At 38.7% G+C, this 23,412-nt stretch overlaps 3 protein-coding genes across 3 annotated transcripts; all 3 read left to right on the forward strand.

The window, feature by feature from the left end:
• The first annotated feature begins 2,474 nt into the window (after positions 1–2,474).
• LOC111346511 (uncharacterized) lies at positions 2,475–9,448 on the forward strand. Its single transcript, XM_088724964.1, has 9 exons — positions 2,475–2,676; positions 3,341–3,538; positions 3,714–3,783; positions 3,931–4,016; positions 4,881–5,703; positions 6,015–7,046; positions 7,129–8,790; positions 8,859–8,972; positions 9,080–9,448. The coding sequence occupies exons 1-9, from the start codon at positions 2,662–2,664 to the stop codon at positions 9,265–9,267; spliced, it is 4,188 nt and encodes a 1,395-aa protein (XP_088581090.1). The 5' UTR covers positions 2,475–2,661; the 3' UTR covers positions 9,268–9,448.
• Positions 9,449–9,456: 8 nt separating this feature from the next.
• On the forward strand, positions 9,457–12,817 carry LOC148728467 (uncharacterized). Its single transcript, XM_088724561.1, has 2 exons — positions 9,457–9,492; positions 9,618–12,817. The coding sequence occupies exon 2, from the start codon at positions 9,969–9,971 to the stop codon at positions 10,887–10,889; it is 921 nt and encodes a 306-aa protein (XP_088580687.1). The 5' UTR covers positions 9,457–9,492; positions 9,618–9,968; the 3' UTR covers positions 10,890–12,817.
• A 4,002-nt stretch (positions 12,818–16,819) lies between these two features.
• On the forward strand, positions 16,820–21,868 carry LOC111320907 (uncharacterized). Its single transcript, XM_088724558.1, has 5 exons — positions 16,820–17,175; positions 17,623–17,772; positions 18,781–18,903; positions 19,684–20,037; positions 20,621–21,868. The coding sequence occupies exons 1-5, from the start codon at positions 16,842–16,844 to the stop codon at positions 21,259–21,261; spliced, it is 1,602 nt and encodes a 533-aa protein (XP_088580684.1). The 5' UTR covers positions 16,820–16,841; the 3' UTR covers positions 21,262–21,868.
• The last annotated feature ends 1,544 nt before the right edge of the window (positions 21,869–23,412 follow it).

The raw sequence follows: 23,412 nt of genomic DNA on the forward strand, positions 1-23,412 counted from the left end.
GTTTTCAAATCGATTCGCGATTTGTATAATTAGGCCGCCTTCGTAAACTTTAGTTTCTCTAACTGTGTTTGCACCGCAAATGGAAATTAAAAGTATGTTACGTGGTCTGCTCTTAGTGGTAAGCGTTGGTGGACTGTTAGTATTTATCTGTACGAAGTGTGCCGCTAAAAAAATAGTTGTAGAAGTTCAAAGACATTAATAGAAACGATTTTAGAACAGTTTCCAATTCTCAGCGACCAATCAGAACAAGAATTCACATTATCATGAGATGAGGAGAACCGGATCAAAGCAAAAATAAGAAAATTGGTCGAGGCGCGGAAAAACGCGAATGACCAAGTTTTAATTTCTTTTAGTTTTGAATCTGATTGGTTTAGAATATGGCACGAGTTTTCTGAACCAATCAGAGAGAAATGTTCAGTAAAACCAAAGCCATCCCGGATTACTTTCGACACTCGGTTGAAAACTGCTCTATCAAAAGTAATGTACTGTAAGAAACTTGTATGTCACTAATTTTTAGTATATTATCGCAAGTTAGGGAAAGGAGTAAATAAGGGGACAACGCAAGGTAGTGTGAGCGGCCCTTACTTATTTAACGTGTTTCTAAATGACCTAGAAATCAAGCTAGGTTCTACTCCCGCCCTTTTTAAGTATGCAGATGACTCAACCATTATCGTACTAGTGTGGAAAGGGGGCAGTGATACGCCGCGTGATTTAGTGGGGAAGTTTTTGACCTAGGCGAACTGTAATTCCATGAGCTATAGCCCTAAAACGTGTAAAGAACTTGTCAGAAGGAAGAGAGGGAACTCCACATTCTATCCGGTTGTGCGTAATATACCACAACATGCCACTCTTGATTTATTGGGTTTGACCGTTCAGAATGACTGTAAAATTTTGGCGCGCATAAAAGATAAACTAATAATAATAATAATAGGTCTTTATTGTTTTTTAAGCAAAGATACATGCTAAAACAAGAAAATTTACAGAAAAATAATTACAAGGCTATCAACATTACATAATATAAGACATCACTGAAAAACTGCGCAAGGCCAACAAATGTCTACACGTGCTGAGAGTTTGTAGAAAAGAGCGCTACAGCCAGACAGAAATTGATAATCTATTCTATAGTATTGTTCTTCCTAACAGAACCTACGGACTATCTGTTTATGGTGCCTCAGATGCTGAAATTAATGTCCTTCAGCAATTTTTAGACAGATACTCTAAGTTGCGCTTTATATCCACATAGTTAAATCTTAGATCATTATTACGAAAACAAGATAAAGGGATGTTTAAAAAAGTTAAACAGCGTGATAACCACCCTCTGAAGGTATGCTTACCGCAAGAAAAGAACAATTTAACTCACAATATTAGACGTAAAAGCTGCCAAAGGCCCAAGATAAACACCGATCGTTATAAGAACAAATTTGTAAATACACCCTTTTATGATATTTTAGGTCAGATATATGTAACTAGTTTTTCACATTAATCTAATTAATCTGTTGTAAATTAGCTGAACTTTTAATCTTTTTATCCTGTAACATTAGATATGTATTTTTATCTAATGAGCAATAAAGACAAGTTATCTCCCACAAATCATTATGGTGTTGTCAGGAATGTTGCGGGTTCTTCTATTTTTGAGCGATTTCCGTTCTAGAGAATGGAGACCAGATGGTGATAATCATCTATAGATGGCAGTGATAAAAAATGCCTGAAACATCTACTCACTCTATTGCTAAACCAGCAACCTCGCATGATCAAATTTGTGTTCTCTTTTTTCCTCTGAAACATTGTATCACTTGATACTCATTCGTAGCGTCGTTTAATATATCTGGGATTAAATTGAAAGAACATTTATTACATTTCAAACTAACTTTGCAAGGAAGCAGAAGCTGGCAACTCTCCTCTATTATGACAGAAATAGTACATTCTATTTTAAATTTTTTTTCTATTTTCAGGTGTTTCTAGAAGCACAAACCTTTCCCAGTCATTTCACCTTCGCAATTGACTTTCTCACGCTGGATACTTTCCTATTTGATGACAGAAATAGCATAACTTACATTCTATTTTGATTTATTCACTCAATTTCGAGGCGTTTCTACAAGCACGAACCTTTTCCACCCATTTCACCTTCGCAATAGCCCACTTTGGAAAAGAGCGGTAGCCTGGAACCGAAGTCGCCGCGCAAGCGCTTATGGGACTGTTTGGGGGGACGCAGGTAAAACAAAAACATGGCGGAATTTAGCGCGGAATGTAGTGGTGACAGCAAGGTTTTAACGGAGCAAAATAGCGATAAGGTCGAAGTAATCGAAAGAAACAAATCTGATAGCGTAAAGCTAAGAGAAGAAGATGTACCAGGAGCAATTTTACCTCGGGAAATACCAGAAGAATGCACCGTGAAACAGCTGCAGCGATGGCTTCTTTGCCGTGGAGCTAATGCACCTGTCAATTGAAACCCCCACCCCCCCACCCCTGGGAAGTATGGGGCATTGATGGGGGTAACTACGGGTTTTGGCACTTTTTTGTGTCCGAGGGGGTGGGGGATTTGTTGTTTTTTGTTGCATCAGTTTTGCCCGTGGGGTGGGGGATTAGTAAGGTTTTGACATTCGTGGACGAGCGAGGACTGAGGCGAGTGAGTCGCACCCATGTGCTTTAGGCGGATTCAAGATGGACGACATTAAGGTATTGTGTTGATTTATATTTTTTTCTAATTAAACTGAGAGCTCAAGAGTTATTTATTATAGTTTTGAAATCGATAAAGTAAATATTCTAAAGATGGATGGTATGTTTTTTGCATCGATTTTCAGTGGATATTTCAATGATATTTGCTTGTTCGAAGTCGAGCGCCGATTTCATGTTTTAATAATATTCCAACTCATTATCAGTTGAATTGTTATTGTTTTATTGAGCTTTGGGTCTTGATATTCGACTAGCGAGGACACACACGGCCAAATAGCCTTTCCAATCATTTTACTTTTTTAATTTCTTTGCTTAATATAAAAGCTCTTTTAAATTTTCTTTGAGTTTGAATTGCTGATTCTCGACCCCCGCGCAATGAACTCAAGCAAATAGTAAATTACGAAAAAGAATCCAATTCCATCGGTTTTCCACTGCAGTCTTTTTTTATCCCACTCTGTAAAACAAAGGTCACAGTGTTTGTGGAGATGATGATTTCGAGTTATTTTTTATTAAAGTTTCAATGTCACACTGAACATGTGCCTAGAAACTCGCTGACGAAAACTCAAAACTATTAGCTTGCAATTGAGAAGCTTTCAGTCAGTTTCAATTGATATTCCGTTATCTCCCACCTTATCTTTCAACAATGTCTTTTCTTTTGTATGAACAGATTCTCGTAGAGTTTGGAGTCTCCAAAAAAGTGCTGACCAGCTCTGGAGAGCACCATGAAGTAATCAATGTTATTAAAACTGCTTTTAATATCAAAGAAGAGATTTTTCTACAAAAGTTTGACCAGGATTGGCAGGAGTACATTGATTTTCCAGAAGGAAAGTTTGAAAACAAAGCAAGAGTAAAGGTTATATTGAAGGTGAGTTGTTTTTCATCTTTTTCTTTTAAGAAATTATTTTTTGCTTTGTTCTTATACTTAATTGGCTTTTTAATTTAGCACTCGAATTTATTAAAACGCCTGAGTAATTTAGTATGTGTGAGAAAAATCTTCTTTTGTCTAAAAAGATTAAACTAGATATTTTCTTTATCAAAAGCCAAATAAAGAGGTTCCAGACACCCCAGCAACAGCAACACCAAGCAGCACATGTACTATATCAACAACAGGTCAGTAGTAATTTATTTATACTCTCAAGCTAATTTGAAGATATATTAATTAAACAAGTTGCTACTGTGATAATGAAATAAATAGACAGAGAGACAGCAAGAACAAACCAGTATTTTGCTTACATGTTTTGCCTATGTTCTTTTCAGCAGGTAATCCCTTAAGACAAGAGGCACAGGTGCAGGCTACTCTTCTAATCAACAATGGGAAAATCCAAGTTGGCCCAAAAGCCAAGGTTTGTGATATTAGTAATTATGATCAAATTAAATGTCTTGGGTCATTTTATAGTATTGTCAGACCCATGATGATGAATAATCCTTAGCTTGAAAAAGAAAACAATCCCTACGAGCAAGAGCCACTACAGTAAACACCCGCATATAAGAACACATGAATTAAGAACATCAGGCTGAAATTTTGCAAATAAAGCACCATTTTTATAAGAACAAAATCAGCCTGGAAATATAAAATGTTCTTATAAAGTGGATAAGACAGTAAAAAATTCTGATCACACAGAGGCCTGCTGCCAGACAACCACAGCTCATCAGCTGTGATGCTGCTTTGCATTTTCTTTTAGCTTTTTTCCCTTCAAAATAATCTACGTAGTTTATACTTGAAGGGAGACTTACAGTACTGTGCTATTCTTAATACACCTCGATTTCAACAACAAAATTTAAGAACAATTTAAGAACACCTTCAGGCTGATTTTTCACTAAACTCCCGATAAATAAGAACCTGATCAGCCTGACCTCCAAAATCATGTGTTCTTATATGCGGGTGTTTACTGTATTGAATTAAGCATGTCAAGTCACATATTGATGGAATGTGAAAGTGTTATTCATATTAAGCTACTTTTTTTCATGTGAAAATGGCAAAACTTGAATTCGAAAAGTCCCGCCTGAACTTTTCAAGTTTAGAGCTTGAATTTAATTCTGCTGTTAACATAAAGATATTAATTATTTTTTTAGCTTCATTGCACTGGCACTGTTATTTTATTAAAAATAGACCATTTCTTGTAGGTTTTCGTTGCTATAAATGTGTTTTTGCACTCTTGAATATTTGAGTAATTATCGTGACAGGGCCCCATTAATTGAAATTTCAGAATGAACAGAATGTGGAGAATAACAGCATGATCAATGTCAAATTGGATCCAGAAAAGATTAAAACTGAGAGTGTTATCTTCAAGGGTGGTACCCTGTCAACATATCAAAGTGCAATGAATCAAGCCTCCCAAAACCTTTGCCTTGATGATCCAACTTTAATCAATGATCGAGGAAGACTGATTGAACAAGCACGTCAGCAGGTCCATGATGATGGGTATCAGTATAAAAAGAAAAATTCCCGCTCAAAGGCGTTTGGTAAAGTTGCCAACCCAGATTCAGGATCAGAACCTAAGAAGCCAAAGTGGTCCCAGGAAATGCGAAGTAAAAGGCTTGCTGAAATAGAAGAAGACCTTCAAGGATTGGATTCCCAGATGAGATTTTTAGAAAGATCTAGAGAAAAGTACTCAGCCACTCAACAATATGAGCATGCTGCTGAGAAATGTAAAGAAATAGCTTCTATAAGGGAGAGGAAGAGGAAGCTACAAGCAGAAACCACTCAGCTCCAAAAACTTGATGTTAAGTCAAAGAAGTACCAAAAGAAGAAGAAGAAGACGAGTACAAATCAGGCTCAGGAACCAGACTTGAAGCAAACCAAGCTTTTTCATGGTGTGGCGAAACAATCAGTAGGTGATAAGAATAGTAATGAAGGTATCACAGAGAAAAGCAGTGTTAAAGATCATTCCAAGGATTGCACAGAATATCCTCTACAAGATGAAGGAGACAACAGTGTTCATGAAACCATGGAAGATGATACCTCAGATGGAAAAGGTCCCAATAAGCAGCAGGTGGAAGTGGAAGGAAATGCTGATGAGATGCAAGAAGGTGACACATCCGTTCATTTTTTGTGTCAGGGCCTGAGACCTCAAACCAAAATGAAAAACTGAAGGTGTATATGGATTTTAAAGCAGGAGGAATAAAAAACTTTAAAATATCGGAGGGCATTTATGTTTCACCAATACCTGAAGTGTTCAGTTTAGAAGACTTTATTACTGTCAGGCCTTTGTTTTGTCACTGGAAGCATGCTTCGCCTTTATTATGCAAAGAGTGTGCAACATTGATTGACTTTGGCAAGCATATCCTTGGTGAATGTGTTGTTGAACTGGCCTCCTCTTATAAACGTTACTTTCCGTTAGTTAAATACAAAGCAGAACAGGCTGTTAGAAAATTGTTACAAATGCCTGTGACTATTGTTCAAATGACTTTAAATGGACCCGGGTCACAGAGATTATATGTTCTAGAAACATTGCAAGGCGTTGATATCTGTAGGGTTATTAACATGGCTGAGAAATGTTTGCAAGGAAAGACATGTTTTCAGTCTGGGATGTCAAGGGAGGTGTTGAAAGACTTGTGTACTTTGGCAAGTTCAGAATCTGATAGACTTCTCATAAAGTACGCATGCTGTAAAGGGCAAAACCTATCAAAGAACAAGGCAAGAAATTTGTATGGTTTCAGTGACTTCCATAAGCAAGAATCTAGAATTAATAGTACTTTAGAAGAGTTTAAAGAAATAAGAGATGCAGTTGACACCCTTGCAAAAGTTCAAGATAAAGCTGTCTTAGAAGGATTTGGACTCACATATTCAGATGATGACAGTGCAGTGGACCAACTGTCTAGTTCAGAAGGAACAGACTGTGAATGGATATCAGAAGATGAGAAGAACAAGGGACCTGTGAAGTTCCAAACTGCTTCTGCAGATGTTAATCTTGCTGTTACAAACAAGTCTCAGGACAAGTCTCAACAACCTAGACCAGCTGCAGATCCTGATGTCCCTTTAGAAAAGAATAGAACACTTGTATCACCTGTGCCTTCAATGGATCACCTTTTACTAATGCTCAGAGACAACACACTCAATTGGTTTGCCTTTGTGGCAGAGCTACGGATGTTACTGCGAAATTACTCCGAAGAGACTTTGGTATATGCATTGACTGAGTTCAGTGACCATCTTGAGAATATGGATTTGACAGTTGAAGAGAAAGAGAGTGTGGAGATGTCAAGACAAGCCTACCTTGAATATGAGAGACAGAAAGCAATGGGAGATGATGCATGGGTGAGTGAGAGTGACTCAGACACTATTGATCCTGATAGTGTTGTGACTGATGACCTGAATGAACAAGTTAAGAATCAAAGGCAGAAAATAAAGAGAAAAGAAAAACGACAGCTTGCACGTTTAAAAGCAGAGAGGCGGCTTCTGAAACGCAAGGTACCCCAAACGTGTCTCACAAATTGTGAACAAGTTTCCGAACATAGGAAAGGATATAGAAGAATTTGTCAGATCCAATAAAGTAGGCGCAGATGCATGGAGGCGCACCGGGGTACTAACATTTGATGGTAATATCAAAAAAGGCCCAAAAGTCACCTTTCACAGAATACAAAAACACTTGCAGGAAAAGTATCAAACAAAGATTAGTTATGGAACTGTGGTACAGCTCTGCACTGTAAAAAACACGCACAGGATATCAGCAAAAAGGTATAAAGGGGTAGCCAAAATCACATGCAGAAGATCAAGGAAAGGCTTTTCTGTCCGGATGAACCCAGATGGACATTGGAATAATGCTGTGTACCGAGGACTAGATAAATTACAGCTAAAGGATGGACTTGATAAGGTGGTACTTAACAGGGATGATGCTGCAGGTTTCCGGTTGGACACAACGTACACTCACAAACAGCACAAGGGAGTGCAGTTAGCCAATGAGCCAGATTTGACTACACGAACTGATTTTGTTAATAGCTATCCAGCCCAGCTACAAACATCATCATATCTGTTTATGGAAACAGAAACAACTCCTAAGAGGTGTGTTGGGATTGTGAAGCCCCCTGTTATATATGAAAAGTCCCCTTCGCAACACATGGCTGATCTTCAAATGATCAAAGACAAAGAAGAACTCTCTTCTGTTTTCCAACTCCCGGATGGTTCCCCTAAAAGTGCCTGGTGTGTAAGAGTTGATGGTGCTGGAGACGAAGGACCAGGACATAAAGAAGTTGCCTTTTTATGGGCAGAGAAACATCTTATGGAAAATCACTATTTTACATGTGTAACATCCAGACACTCAGGAGGGTCATATCTGAATGCTGTTGAACTAATGAATGGCTGTCTTGCTGTTGCCCATTCTAACTTGTTTATCCCATCTACACTTGGAGGGGCAGTTAACACAGCTACAGGCTTTAATGAAACACAGTTAAAACAAAACTTGGACCTTGCAAGTGATGTTTATATTTCAAGAGTCCAAGGGGCACCCTGCGGTGAAGCAAAGATACAGCTTTTTAAGGGAGCATGTGACGAAGCTGCAAAAACCCTGGTAGATAGAAGAAACTTGCTGCTTGTGTACCTATCAGGAAAAAAAGAAGAAAAGGAAGAGTTGAAGAAAAAAAATCCACAACTCCATGACCACTTTGAGAGTGTTTCCACAGTCCTTAAACACCATAAACATACCCAGCTTCCCTCAAAGTACTTCCTCGCACTAAGCTTGTGCCATAAACCAGAATGCCCACACAAAAGGTGTCAAGAAGGGAAAGGGACAACTTATAGCTGGTACAAAGGAGGCCCTCTTACAACATACTTCCCCCTACCCGTACAAGATTTGTCAAAACCCTGGGGGTCAGAGTGCACCAAATGCAAAGGAAGATGCAACGGACACTTTCTTGGACCCGAGGAAGCATATGAGAAAGTCCAAAAAGGGGAAGGGGTGGTTCACCTTAATCCACCAAGCACTGTGCTGCAAAAGGCATACAACGATGGTGTCAAGGCTAATTGCAATCTAAATCAGATTCTGGAAGGTGCAGAGGACCTTGCGAAAAAGACCTGCCTTTCTCTAGATGAAACTACAATGTGGCTAAAACACCTGGATGATGTGCGATCAAGAAGACGGCAAGGGGCCCAAAAGGCTGCCGCAACGAGGGCAGCAAAAAAAGGTAATAGGTTCAATTTGAAGTTCCTTGATGTTAAACAAGAGAGATACTAAACATATATATTGTTGCAGTTGCAGAAAAATCCCAGGCCACAACTAGAGGTAGTGAGAGACAAAGGGAAATGGACTCTTCAGACTCGTCATCAGAAATCTGTGAAGATGCATCAGCCTTTTCTTCTTATGATGGTAGGTTTGATATGACTAAAAAATCTTCATCAATGAATATAAAGCTGTCTGCTGTTAATACTTAATGAGGATACAACTAACAGTTTTGGTCTCATTTTAAAATGCAGAATCATCAGATGATCATGACATCTTATGCATCTGTGGAAAGCCAAATATGACAGAGGACATGATTGGGTGCGACGGGAAAAATTGCAAAATCAAATGGTTTCACTTTTCCTGTGCGGGACTAACTAAGGAGAACGTGCCAGAGGGAGAGTGGCTGTGTGGGGCATGCAGCACTCAGAGCAGGGTCTGAAGGTTGGTTGGGACATTATTTAACATGGTTTGTCCCAGGGGTGGGGGAATTTTTTCACTTTACTTGGGGTTTAGAAAGAAAACAGGGCCCCTATATATGGGGCATTATCACACTTTTTTTCTACTCCAAGGCTAATGCCCCATACTTCCCTGGGGTGGGGGGGGGTGGGGGTTTCAATTGACAGGTGCATAAAACAACTGGAAAGAAAATGCAGCTTGTTCAAAGGTAAGAAAGCTCAGGAATTATTCGAGAACTCTTATTATTGCCCCCCGTGCTTTACATTACGACGTTAGTCGACAATTTTCTGAGAAAATCGTTAATACTTTCGTGTTTTGTCTATTGTGTTTCAGGGTAAAAGACTATATTGCAGGTGGCCCAAGGTCGAAAATAAAGGACCCTGATGGTGGAATCCATTAAGCTAAAGCTAAGGCAGACCTGGGACTCATGGAAGAAATTAATGCTAAAACACTGAAAGAAAACTTTCCAGTGGACGGCTTCACAGAGGATTTGAATATTTTACCTGCCATATCATTTGGTACAATATGGAGGTACATGATTGGAGAGAGTGACGCTAAGAAGCAATTATCCACAGCAAAACCTCTTGTCAAGGGATACAATTTTTTTAAATCTGCCATGTCCTTAGCATTAAATGCAGGGAATCTGACGGAAAGTTTTATGTTAAAAGTCAAGTTATTCCATCAATGAAAAAGACAGTGTTGTATAATTGCTTCATTGTTTTCAACAAAGATGGCAGTGTAGTAACAGCGTATGATGGTTGCCCAGCTGGAGTTGACGGGCGTTGCAACCATGTAACTTCAACACTATTTGCACAGGAGGAGTTCTTCAAACAAAGTAAAGCACCCGTAAATCCTTCCTTAACCCCTGCACTTTCTTGCACTTCAAAGCCATGTGCATGGAATGTCCAAAGAAAAAGAATGATTGGCAATCTGCCAATTGCCAAAGCCAAATTTAAAAAACATCAACATGGCAAACTAAGCAAAAGTGAGGATAAAGCTCCTCCATCAACAAGGGATGTTAGAGCACCACACCAGCAGAACCCAAATACAAACACCGACATGTATAATTTATTGCACCGTGTCAAGGAAATTGAGAATAAGACAGGCAAGAAAATGGCCTTCAGTCTCATTTTACCGCAGAAAACTTTGGAGGAAAATAAAGAAACGATTATGGTTGAACATAATTACTGCACACCCTTGAATCACATTGAACCGGAACAAGGAAATGGTAGTCCAGTGTCAACTGAACTGTTATCACCAGTGAAATGCCATCCAGTGAGTTTGGAAGAAATAAAGGAAAGGTGCATAAAACTTAAGAAAAGGTTCTTTGCTGATGAAAAGGATGTCGATCGAATTGAAAAAGAAACCATGGGCCAATCAGTAAATGAAAACTGGAATCTGCATCAAAAAATAAGAATAACTGCATCTAAATGCCATCGAATTGCGACTCTGCAAGCAACTACCTCCCCTACAAAGGCCATTAGTGAAGTCTTACATTACACGCAGATCCCTCAAACAATTTATATGAAAGAGGGCTTGTCAAGAGAAGGTACTTTTATTGCAGAATACATCAACCTCGTCATAAGAAAAACGATCAGATTGTAATCCTCATTTTTCATAATAGGAATTCTTGTAACGAAGGCACAACCATTTGACCAGAGCAGTCAAGTGCATGCCTTAAGCTACTCACTTAGGTCAATTACTCTGATGACTGGTTGAAGAAAAAACAAAAGTTACTCCATAATAAAGCAGCCCTCATTACGTCACTGACATGGATGACGAGTTGTGACATTGATTTCCTTTTCATCTGCAAATAATCTAACCAGCATAATGCGTCACCATTTTTCCTACACCTCCATAGGGATTATTCAAATATATAAGAAACTACTGAAGAACTAATATCCTGTTGTGACGCAGTGCATACAATTCTATAGCAAGAAATATTAACTCTTGGAAATTCATCTTCAAAAGGTATCTTCATATTCCTAAGTTTTTCCTTAATTTACCAAAAGGTTTTTTGATCGGTGAACTACGCTGCAGGGATGAGTCGAAGGTTTCACCTCAAAGTCAAAGTCACGGGAAAGACCATTTCAGTTGAGTTCGGGGATAGCTCCTACTCACACATTTCTCGAAGGCGTTCACGGTTCTAAGAATACCATTAATAAGGCATTGGCTGCACTTGGAAAAAATTGGAACTTTTCTGAGAAAATAAACCACAAAAAAGCGAAACTGCAATCGAGAAGTAAAACTTTTTAGTCACATGAGTTGCGTCGCACTTGACACGTTGAGAACTGAAGTAGACCAGAAACTACCATGCTTATTACAGCGCGTAAGAAAAAGATACCGCGATCATATGTCTGGTAGAATTTAAGTTGATAGTCGTTGCAGAGAGTTGCCATAATTTGCGAAAAATACATCAAATTGCGAGGGATTCTAAAATAGACGGCCAACCATAACGGAAGCGCGATATCAAATTGATCGTATTTCAAATCGACAAAGTTTCACGGACAAATGTTGACAGTTACTGGCGTGATTTCTTTTGTTTAACTCGATTTTTTGAAAAACTACCCAAGCACTACATTGCTTTCGAAGTTCTCGCTGATTGATTCATTTGGAAAAGTTAGGGGCGTTGCAATTGGAAAAGTCCCTCGACGACAGATTTTAATAGCAAAGTAAACGCATTTGAGAAAACTTTTCCAAAGTGCGACTCGTGCCTATCTAATCCATCAGGTACATATGAAGGCACTAAGATAAGCGATTTCATACAAATTTATTCATTGACGAGCTCGTTATATAGCTGAGAAACATTTCACCTATGGTTTAAAACCTGCAAAGGATCTCATAAGATACGTTAATTAACTTGAAAGGAAATTGTTAAACAGCTGGGAAAGATCACAGGCAACTTTAGCTTACGCTTGCTCGTGTGGAAATGATCACTGAGGTAAGGGTTACTCGAGCGAACAAAGGTTACGGCAAGAGAAGACGTTGAACAGAGATTGGTAGTTGTGAACTCTGCTTAGAGTTCTCTGTAAAGGTAAACCTGATTCTGTAGGCAAAACATATGCAAAAATACTGACCCGGAATATCAGGTCGTGATGTTTTCCTTCATTTCTACAACTCGTATTTCAATGAAAGCATTAAAATTGCGGAAGAACTAATAAACAGATTTGAAGGTGCGATAATAATAATTGACTTGAATTATTAAACCTTGAAATTATTCTAAGAGAGGAAATTTTTTCATTCGAAGCGTTCGTAAACTTAAGAAAGATCCTTTGATGGATGAAGTTTTTATTTCAATTAAAATTACCCTTTCCATCATTCACATGATCACTATGCAAAACATATGCAAAAATACTAACCCGGAATATCAGTCGTGATGTTTTCCTACATTTCTACAAGTCATATTTAAATGAAAGTATTAAAATTTCGGAAGAACTAACAAATAGATTTGAAGGTGCGATATCAAATAATTGATCTGAATCATTAACCCTTTAAACTATTCCAAGAAAGGAAATTTTTTTATTGGAAGCCTACTCAATAAAGATCCTTTGATCGGTAACGATATGGTTTCCATTAACATTACCTTCACCATCATTCAGATGATCTTTCTTTAATATCATTTATATCATTACTCCTTCCCATCCATGTTTTCCACTTTCTATGTCTTTTGCCTTTGGCAATGGTGATGTTTCCTCTCTTGTTACCATTGAAAAGTTCTTCCAAAGGAATATCTATCGAGGAAATCCAAGTTCTTGCTAGGCCTTAGAGTTTCTTTTCATTTCCTCGCGATATTTTGATATTATCCCAAAAAAGCTGCCTTTGAATTTTGGTTTCAATCAACGAAATAACTAACAAGATATTAACAAAAATGCAATTTGAAGAAATATGAAAGATAACGACGCTGCTCATCAATGTTATCACTGGTATACACTTGAATCAGGCCGTTTGTGACGCCAAGAGCACCTGTTTGTTTTCTTACGAAAGTTTTGTTCAAAGTTGAAACACTAGAATTATGTTCGAGCATCTAACTAACTTAACACTGAATCAACATCTCACCGCAAAATCAAATCTGGAATGGTTCTGTATCCATATCACCATCTTTCTTCTGAAAAGGAATTATTCTTAAAATTATTTCACCAGGTCAAACATTTTGGAAAAATCAAACATCTCTAAAAGAAACGACCCCAACGTTTTTACAGAAAGATAGGTGGCAACGTTGAAACACGCACATACAGACAAACAAAGCAACAGAAAAGAAACAAAAATCTACATGACAATGGATCCTTGACTAAGAGGGTGTCAAATGGGTGACTAATGTTCATTACTCTCATCTCACTTACACGCTCAAAAGAGGATAAACAAAAGACAGGAAACACTCAAATTTGGTAAGCACTCTAGGAAGAATATGCTTGTTTTTTTTTTTTTAAGTAAAAACGTTCAGTTCGTGAATGTGAGAAAAAAATAGGATACCCTTCGACTTTTTTTTTCAACGCGTTCTCGTTTTAGTTCACTCTAAATATTTCGTAGCCTGTGGTAGATAGCTAATATTCCTAACAGCTAAAAAACTGAAAATGTTGTCTTCTTCCGAATGGAGAGCAAGTGAAAATTTGAATCATTTACTCCTCAGTTGTCAATACTTACTTTAACTAGCTTGTCGCTATTACGTAATCATGTAACTTCGGCACAAAATATGGCAGAGGAAAAAAACATTAATCGAAACAAATTCGAAAAAATTAACTGACATGCCTACAGGATCATTACTCCATTTCAACAGCATATACTCTAACAATTGAATTTAGGTTATTTAGCTTCTCTTTCACATTTAAGCAATTACCACTCATTTATGAGATTTTTCAATGCAATAGGGAGGGAAGCGAAAAACAGCATCTCACGCTAGAAAACTGCGATAGGAATAATCGTTTCAACTATAGGTTGGAGACATTTTACCGAAGAAAAGCACACCTTAGTTAACCAACTTAGTTAACTTAAGTACCCAGGAGTCACAAACGCAGATGCTTCGACGTAGGTAATTCATTTTGTTCTGATCAATCATTATCATGAACAAAATACATTCATTTTCCATGTTGATAAAAAGAATAGTTGAGAGTTACGGGAAAATTCTACACAAACTTCAACCAAAACAATTTTTTACCTGCATTTCAACACAAACAGATTTGCAGCTGAAATGTAAATTGCTGAAATGAAGTTTTAATTCTTAATCACGTATTTTCCCGCTGTTTATATTTTCCTTTATTGGTCATGCTTCACTTTGTTTCATGTTTTGAAGACACTAGAACCTGGTGCAAGAAATAAAACAAAACAACTTAAAGTAAGCGCCAGCAAAACTCGACAGATTTTGATAGAAATCTGTTTTGCTGAGAAAATCTGCATTATAAGGAAGCCTTCTTCAGATGAATAAAGGCTGATAGTTTTTAAAGAAACTGTTTGGGGCTGCGTCAGTGGGGGTAACGAAATAATTTCAATATATCAACAAAGTTGAAATGGTAAGTCAATTCTTTTCACCCGGCTCTGAAATATACCTGGGAAATTTCTGACAATTCTTTATCCTTTTTAGACATCAAAGTTTCAATTGAAGGCGACGGTTTATGCACCAGTGTGTATTACAAACCTACAGACTCCCATAGTTACTTGTTGTATTTGTCTTCGCATCCATCTCACGTTAAGAATTCCATTCCTTTTTCTCAGTTTCTAAGACTTCGTCGTTTATGTAGTGATGACTCTGATTTCCACCACAAATCAGAGTCAATGTGCCAGTTTTTCGATAAACGTGGTTACCCTGATTCTGTCGTTCAAGCGGGTTACCACCGCGCCCAACTTATTGATCGACATTCAGCATTACAAACGTCACAAAAGGAAGATTCCGACCGCATTCCATTCACTCTCACGTTTCACTCTCACAACCACTCAGTTAAATCCATCATTCTTAAAAACTTTAAATTACTTCAAAATGATCCAGAGACAAGCACTATCTTTTCGCAGCCTCCGCTCATTTCATTCAAACGCGACAAAAACATAGGCAATTTTTTGGTCAGAAGTTCTTTTCAGACTAATGACCAACCAGGCACTTTTAAATGCGCTCATGCACGATGCAAAACGTGTCCTTTCATTCACAACACTGAGAAAATATCGGGACCCAAACGATCCATAAAGATCACCGATCACTTCACGTGCACCTCCGCCAATGTAATCTATTGCATAACTTGCTCTTATTGCAAAACGATTTACATCGGCGAAACAGGCAGAAGACTAGGTGACCGATTCCGAGAACACCTTCGCGACGTGGAGAGGAATGATAAGGACACATCGAAACCAGTCGCTAGACATTTTAATTTACCTAATCATTCTAAGCAACACATGGCAATCTGCGGTCTTTCCTTACACTTAGGTAGCACGGAAAGCCGTAAAACTCTTGAACAAAAGCTCATCTTTCAAACCGGCATTCTAAATCCCACAGTCTAAATCCCACGAACGCTTTTCATTCCACTAATTTATTCGCGTTTTTCTCGTTGCCCTGTTCCCACCAATCACGTAGCTCCATTCTCTGCCTTTAAAAGCACACACAACCCACAATTCCTCTATTCGCTCCGACGAAGGGCTAACGCTCGAAACGTCAGCTTTTATAATCGTAACGGTGGCCAATTTACCATTTCAACTTTGTTGATACATTGATACATTGAAATTACTTCCTTAGATGAGGTAGAAATAACTGTTGGCAAATCAAGATCCATCTAACGTCGTTAGAGTTCTCTTTCATTCACCATTCCTTATTTGCGCAATTATCTGTCCAAATTATATCCTGGACTCTCAGACGGACGAAAAACATTTTTGTGTGTGTGTCTCTTCTGTTCTTCATGTGTCAGCGTGACTGGTATTTGTAGAAGAGTTAGTGTTTTTTGGTTGATTGAAGAAATTACACAACAGTTTCTGCTAATGAGGGTAATTGTTCTCAAACAACTAATTGTACAAACAAACAAGATTTTGAAGAATATTAAGATGTTAGATGGACGTTGTGTTGTTAAAGTCATTAATGATTTACAGAACGCCAAAAAAATGTCATGAGAAGTCAAAATCAAGGCCTAGGAAGTTTCTCGAAACAATTAAAACAAAAAGAAGATCGGTAAAGGCGTTCCTGAAAAAGACGTCGAGGAAATTAAACAGTTACAAGAGTAGCGAGAGTAGCGAGAGTCCTGAAAGCAACGGGCGTAGACAAATAGGGAAACTTCGAGAGAAGCGAGAAAGGATAACCCGGCATTTCTTTGAGATACAGCCAAATCTTCCACAAATATTTATGGGCGCAATGACCGCGGGTCACCAGCATAAACAATCCTCTATCGTCTTATAAGCCTCTATTATCGAGAAAGCCAAAGAGAAATTTAAAATCTCTAAATGAGCGATGTTTCAGTATGTCGCCCCTAGTACGATGATTTCTCGTTCTTTTTTTCCAGTATGGGAATGTAATGATGCAAGATTAAAAATGTCGAGAATTAATTCCAACATCCTTTCTGTAGGTTTAACGTACCTGAAGTGTCTTACGCGATGGTGCGTTCAAGAACTTTTCATGTTATAGCTTTGATGATAGCGATTATGTGTCAAACGACCCAGGCAGCCTCACCTGAACCCTGTGGAGGAGAACACTCGATCAACGGGATGATGCTTAAAGGACATGTTTTTCAGACCATAGAGGCTTCTCACCCTGCTTTGCCCTCATTAGATTGTCTGACTGCGTGCAACAATGACAAAAGGTGTCAAAGCTTCAACTACGTTATCTCACAGGGCTTATGCGAACTGAGCGACCGTACGAAAGAGGCCAAGCCTGACAACTTTGTCCACGATTCTGACAGATATTATTTCAGAAGATATAAGGACAGAGGTAAAACTAACTAACCAGTGAGTTACCGCGTGGAATAACCATCAACCATAATTCCATTAGTTTGAAAAAGAGAAATTGAAATTTTAGGGAACCTCACCATCAAACAGGTTTTTTTCCCTCTAAACAAACACATGATAATGACTATGCAATTTAAACGTTGAACCACATAGTTTCCTGACTGCAGCGTCTGAGAGAGATCCGAGAAAATGACACGATTGCAAGCATTAAAAGAGGCGCTTTTATCTACGTAAAATCGATTACAAAAACGTCCTTACCCTAACAAATTCCAATGTTCCCTACAGAACAGATCAGTTTGTTCAAAAGGCAGACGATAAACGATTTCTGTATTGAAATGTTTACATCAATGATCAATAAAATAGTCTGGCACTTGCACAGAGGACTGCTGCTCAAATAACACTAACAGATTAATTCGTTTCTTCTTATTAGTCGCACTCGGTTCCATACTTGAACTACCTGCGGACTCTTGTTGGGAAATAAAGGCCACCGAAGGAGAAAAGGCCGTCAATGGTAAATACTGGCTCAATTCTATTATACCTTCCAAGAGCATACTCGCTCACTGCGACATGGATACTCTTGGTAAGTAGTGGACACTGTCAGATAATGAAAAGTAAGCAAATACTCTAAGGCAGCGGCGAAACAACTAAAATAGTCGTACTCCACGGCGGGTACAAGTGAGGTAGAGGTACAGGTATGAGCATGGTCGGCATGGTTGATTACTTTTGCGTACATCAACAAGCCACAAGGTTTTCTATAATTTTTCCGTTAAATAATCTAAATCGTAGGAAAGGAAAAACACAATCACACGTAGAAATCGAGGTACAGAAACAGCAGCTACGACCAAGTGTTCAGATCCTTCTCACCTACGATTAAAATACTAACTTAAATTTTAAACGTATTTGTGCACGATCCTCGCAGTAAAGAGCACTATTTAAGCAATAATGAAAATCAGACCTGAAAAATTCAGGCCTGTAGGGTATTCGAACCACTGACCTCTGCGATACTAGTGCAGCGCTCTACCAATTCAGCTAACAAGCCAACTGAGAGCAGGTCATTAAATTAATTCGACATAAACCCGTAAGATGATAAATCAAACACAACGAATATATCTAACAATTGAGCTTGTTAGCTCAATTGGTAGAGCGCTGCATTGGTATCGCAGAGGTCAGTGGTTCGAATCCCGTACAGGCCTGAAGTTTTTCAGGTCTTATTTTCACTATTGCTTAAATAGTGCTCTTTACTGCGAGGATCGTGCACAAATACGTTTCTGTAACCGCAGTTCAGATATATGAATCTCATATATTCGTTGTGTTTAAATTTTAAAGACGGCAATTCTGGGATGACTACTGTCTGCTGACTTTTTATCGCCGTGGTGTTATTTATTCAAGTGTCTAGTGCCTAAGTTAGAATGTGGGTTATATTCTCCAATAACACGTTCATGTAGCCAACTAATCCAAGGAATTCGTTTGATCGTTACAGTATATTTACACTACTATAATTCCAGTCAGAATTACCCCAAATGCCGAAACAACTTGCGGCTGTTTATATTTGACCATGCAATGATCTGGCACTCGTTTCATTCCTTAGATATAGACGAGTGCAGTGCCTCCGTAAATGTATGTGATGCAAATGCAGTTTGCACAAACACCCAAGGTTCTTACTCTTGTTCCTGTAAACCTGGATTTGCTGGAAATGGAAAGCAATGCAGTGGTAAGATTTCCACCAGCAATGAGCCAGTACGACAATATATTATTAGATATACCTCCACACAGACCTAGAAAAAGAGTGCTTACCCTGCTTTTACTCAACTTGTTCCATAGAAATCTTTACATAGGACATGTGGTATTAAGTAGAGATTTTATGCAAGTGCAAATCTTTATACCACTTAAATAATAGTGCTTTTATGTTCGCTTACTGGCCTGCTCGAAGGTGATTGACCCAATTTGATCGACAAGAGGACCTCAAGGAATTTTGGAGGTGTTTGCTATCGGTCTAAAACTATGACTATTTTTTATACTTTTGTCTTAGATAGAATGAAAATGAAGCTCGAAGCTAGCGCCACTGTGAAATGCATTTTAACGACTTGTAGTAGCTTGAGTATCGACACAGACAAAGACGAACAGCTCGGATTTAAATTCAAATTAACGCGAAAATTACAATCGGTTCCATATTTTCCGCCCGGGAAAAAGATTAGCCGCAGAGGTGATCAACCATAAAAAGGGAAGGTTTTCCCACAGTAAAACATTTTACACTTTTATATCATAATTCCATCAAAAGGCTGGGAAAGATGTAAAACAACATGCGATTCTCAGTCATAAACTACATGGTTTAAACTCCAACAAAGAGCTGTCTTCGGTTAACCACTGTTTTTTTTTTCTACCACTGGTTCTATCATTATCACTACGTCTTACCCAAGGGAAGTGTTGGAATTTCCCAAGTCAGACTTCAAACAGTTGTTAATGTTTCGTAATGCTTTCCTTCTCTTTTCAGCACCAGTAGTAACGACTACCAGCTCCTGTGCAGACCTCAGCCTGGAACAAACAAACATAACTGGTTTTATATTTTCCACCTTAAGGGATTACTCTAAGTATAATAATCACATGGAGTGCAAATGGAGTGTATCTTCCAATGCAAAATTAGAACTAACGTTCTATACATTTGAAACAGAGGAGGATACAGATATTTTGGAGATTTACGATGGCTCTTCTTCCAACTCCCCTCAGATTGGTTCCTTTAGTGGTGCCTCCCTACCTCCAGCTATTACAAGCTCATCGAACCACCTTTACATTGTATTCACAACTGATTACTCATATTCAAAGCGTGGGTTTCAAGCAAGTTACCGAGGTGGGTTGGACTTTACAGTTACCAAACGGGCAAAGAAACAACTAAGCGCTCAGCCAATTAGAATTCCTGCAAATAACATCATTGCAGCATAAATTATTTCTTCAGCATTTTCTTCGCAATGTACAATCGAAATTCCATAAATATCAAGGCCAACCTCGAACGGATAATGTAGGAGAACGAGTGCAATTGCAAACGACAGGAAGGTTGGTTATGAAGTATACCTTTTCATGAGCAAGAATTCAAAGTGAGAACTGGGTAAACAGACTTCTGTTACTGTATATATGATAATAATAATCATTCACGGGAAACCTACAAATCCTGCACAACGCCTAAATTATCTCTCTGTGTTTCTCCATTTTCTTTAGTTTTAAGTTATGTTTATCTGCTTCACCCCACGGGTTGGTACTTCCTGTAAATAACTGTTGGACTCCTCACTCCAAAGAGATGCAGTTTCAATAGGAAGTAGTGCATGAGGGAGGACTTGCAAAGTCAAAACGTACTATTTCCGACATTATATTTTATATGCTTGTGCTACTTTCATATCGTTGTATGGACTTATCCTTTCGTTTGAACCTTGAAACAGCAATTACAGAGGGTTCCATTCGCCTTAAAAGAAGTGAAATACCATTAACTGGAACCGTGGAAATATTTCATGATGACAAGTGGGGCACCATTTGCAGCGATGATTGGGACATCCAGGACGCGACGGTAGTCTGCAGGCAGCTGGGCTTCCCTCAGGTTACCAAAGCTTACGGAAACGCTTCTCGAGGAGAAGAAAATGGCACCGTATGGATGACTAAAGCGGGGTGCTTAGGAAATGAATCATTTCTCTATGAATGCAACCACACCGGCTGGGAAAACAATAATTGCATTCATAGAGAGGCCGCCGGTGTGCAATGTTCTTTTGGTTCATCCCTCCTTCGTTTAGTGAACGGGGGATCAAGCTACGGTCGCATAGAGGTTTACCACAATGCAACATGGGGTACAGTGTGTGATGATAACCAGCAAAAAGAGGCTGCCGACGTGATATGTCGCCAACTTGGATTCAATGGTTCTCTAGGAAAGCCAGTGTGCTGTGCAGCGTACGGCGAAGGTATCGATCCCATTTGGTTGGACGACGTTCAGTGTGAAGGGCAAGAGGTTTCAGTGTCCAACTGTGAGCACGAAGAGTGGGGAGAACACGACTGTGACCACACTGAAGATCTAGGCGTGGTGTGTTATTAATAGAATTCGGGGTTAAGTCCCAGCACACGTGAATTAGGTGAACCGTTGTAGACAAAAAGACTCAAAGCCAATCGAATGCGCTCGTTAAAATCCACTGAAGCGATCTATAATGAACTTGTTAGGCAACTTCACACCGCTATAACACCGTTTCGTTTCCACCATTTCTAAAGATTAAAGAAGTACACGCAGTTAAAGCTCAATTATATCACTAGTTTAACACTTGCAATTTGTAAGAAGAATTGGGGTGGGATTTGTATCGAATTAAATCGTGAATCAAGTTGAAACACCGTTGTAAAATCAAGAAAAAAATGTCATTTCCTACGACTTCACAGTTTACCAGCTGCGTTCTGTTTACTCCCAGTTGTCTCTATGGAATTCATTTTAATACCAACAAGATCAGGCATTGTATTTACACTTACAAAAGGTCTAACACTAAAGTTAAAACCAGGAAGGGGCACTCAGCAAACCTATTTCTGGGATTCCGGAGAGGTCCCTATTGAGGAGGAAAATTATTTCAACACTACTCGCCTCCCCTAAATGTTGCTAGTAGCAAGCTTATGTATCCTGTATATCTAATGTTGGTGATTATTCCTAAATAAACTTGGAAAACTTCCTAACTTGATCTTCACTGTTAGGCAGTTACTCAGGAATTTGTGGAAGTCTCGTCACATATTCCCACCAAACGGAAGCCGAGGCATTTTGAGGCGGAATTACAAACTGGGATACTTTCTCTTTCCCTAATTGAGGCGTGTGACAGTAATAACCTTTTAAGGAGAGTTGAAGTGGAGAGATTGGATCCAAATCAAAGTACGTCAGCTTGATCCTCCCACGATATTGCGTTGCACGGGGCCGCCGTAAATGAAAATACAATTGTAAGGCCTATTTGTTTTCATTAAAAAGGGATAAGCTACTTCTAAAATGAGCGTACAGGAAAGTGAAAGTTCGGCCGAACTAAGTATTGTTCCGGAAACACTAACATTTGATGCCAAAAATGGCCTCGTTAACTATCGCAGGCCTAAATTCAGGATAATACTGAAATGTCATCTGACCACGAATTCGCTGATATCAAAAATATTCAAGAGACATGTTAGGAGGAAGACTGGGTTCGGCATACTAATAAATATTGTGCGACCTAAGCTCCATGATTCTCTGCACTGACTTTTTTTCCTGGATATTGTTTTCATAAGCAATTAAGGATAAAAACCACCGATATTAAAAGAATGATGTTTTGACAGCTCCATGCCATCAATCTCAAATTCAAATAAATACATTTTGTGAGTTCATTATATAGAAAAAGTACGTGTGAAGGTCTCAGTGCATTTGATTAAGAAATAAAAACGATAAATAAAAGATAAACATAGGTGAATAAAATACCACCGGGATGTGCTTGAACTGTTAGATAAAATGTTTTGCTTTGATGGAGTCAGATTGAGTGTTAAGTGTTAGCTTTCTGTCTTTGATGAAAAGCATTCCATAAATTAAACAATCCAGCTTCCGATGGCATTCCTTGAGGATGGTAAATTGGTCACGAAGATCTTTGATCCTAAGATTGGGTACGTCCCGTACGTGTTTACCAATGACAGAATGCTTGTGCTCATTGATGGGCTGAAACAGGTGTCGGCACGTATAGCCGACACAATCTGCGTCACAGAGATCACATTTGTATTCATAAACAACGCATTGTTCGTTAACAAGAGGTGGTTTGGATTCCGTCACTTTGATCTCATCAGAAAATCTTTTTTCGCTCGTAAACAGGGCAGAGATCGCTGTTAATTCTCTTCGCGAGATCGCATAGTTGTCTTCGTGCTAAGTCGGCTGACCGTTGATCTTTAAATGGTATACTGATCCGAACGGGCTTATTCACATTAAGCGCCTGTTTTCGTTCTTGAGACTCGATGAATCTGGTGATTGTAAAGTTACAGAGTCTCTCTGGGTACTTAAGCTTGAGAAAGATCTCTTTCAGGTTGTCACATTCGGCAGCGAAAACGTCGGATGAAGATGAGAGTCGGTGTGCACGATTTAACATAGTCGTTAGAAGAGATCGTTTATACCTATTGTCCATATGGCTTTGCAATGCTGATTTAATAACATCACAAACAATAATTTGCCTACCAAGAAGTATTTAAATAAACTTTCAAGTTTATATGATTT

This window comes from Stylophora pistillata, chromosome 6 (assembly GCF_964205215.1).
Source record: "Stylophora pistillata chromosome 6, jaStyPist1.2, whole genome shotgun sequence".
Classification (NCBI taxonomy): domain Eukaryota; kingdom Metazoa; phylum Cnidaria; class Anthozoa; order Scleractinia; family Pocilloporidae; genus Stylophora; species Stylophora pistillata.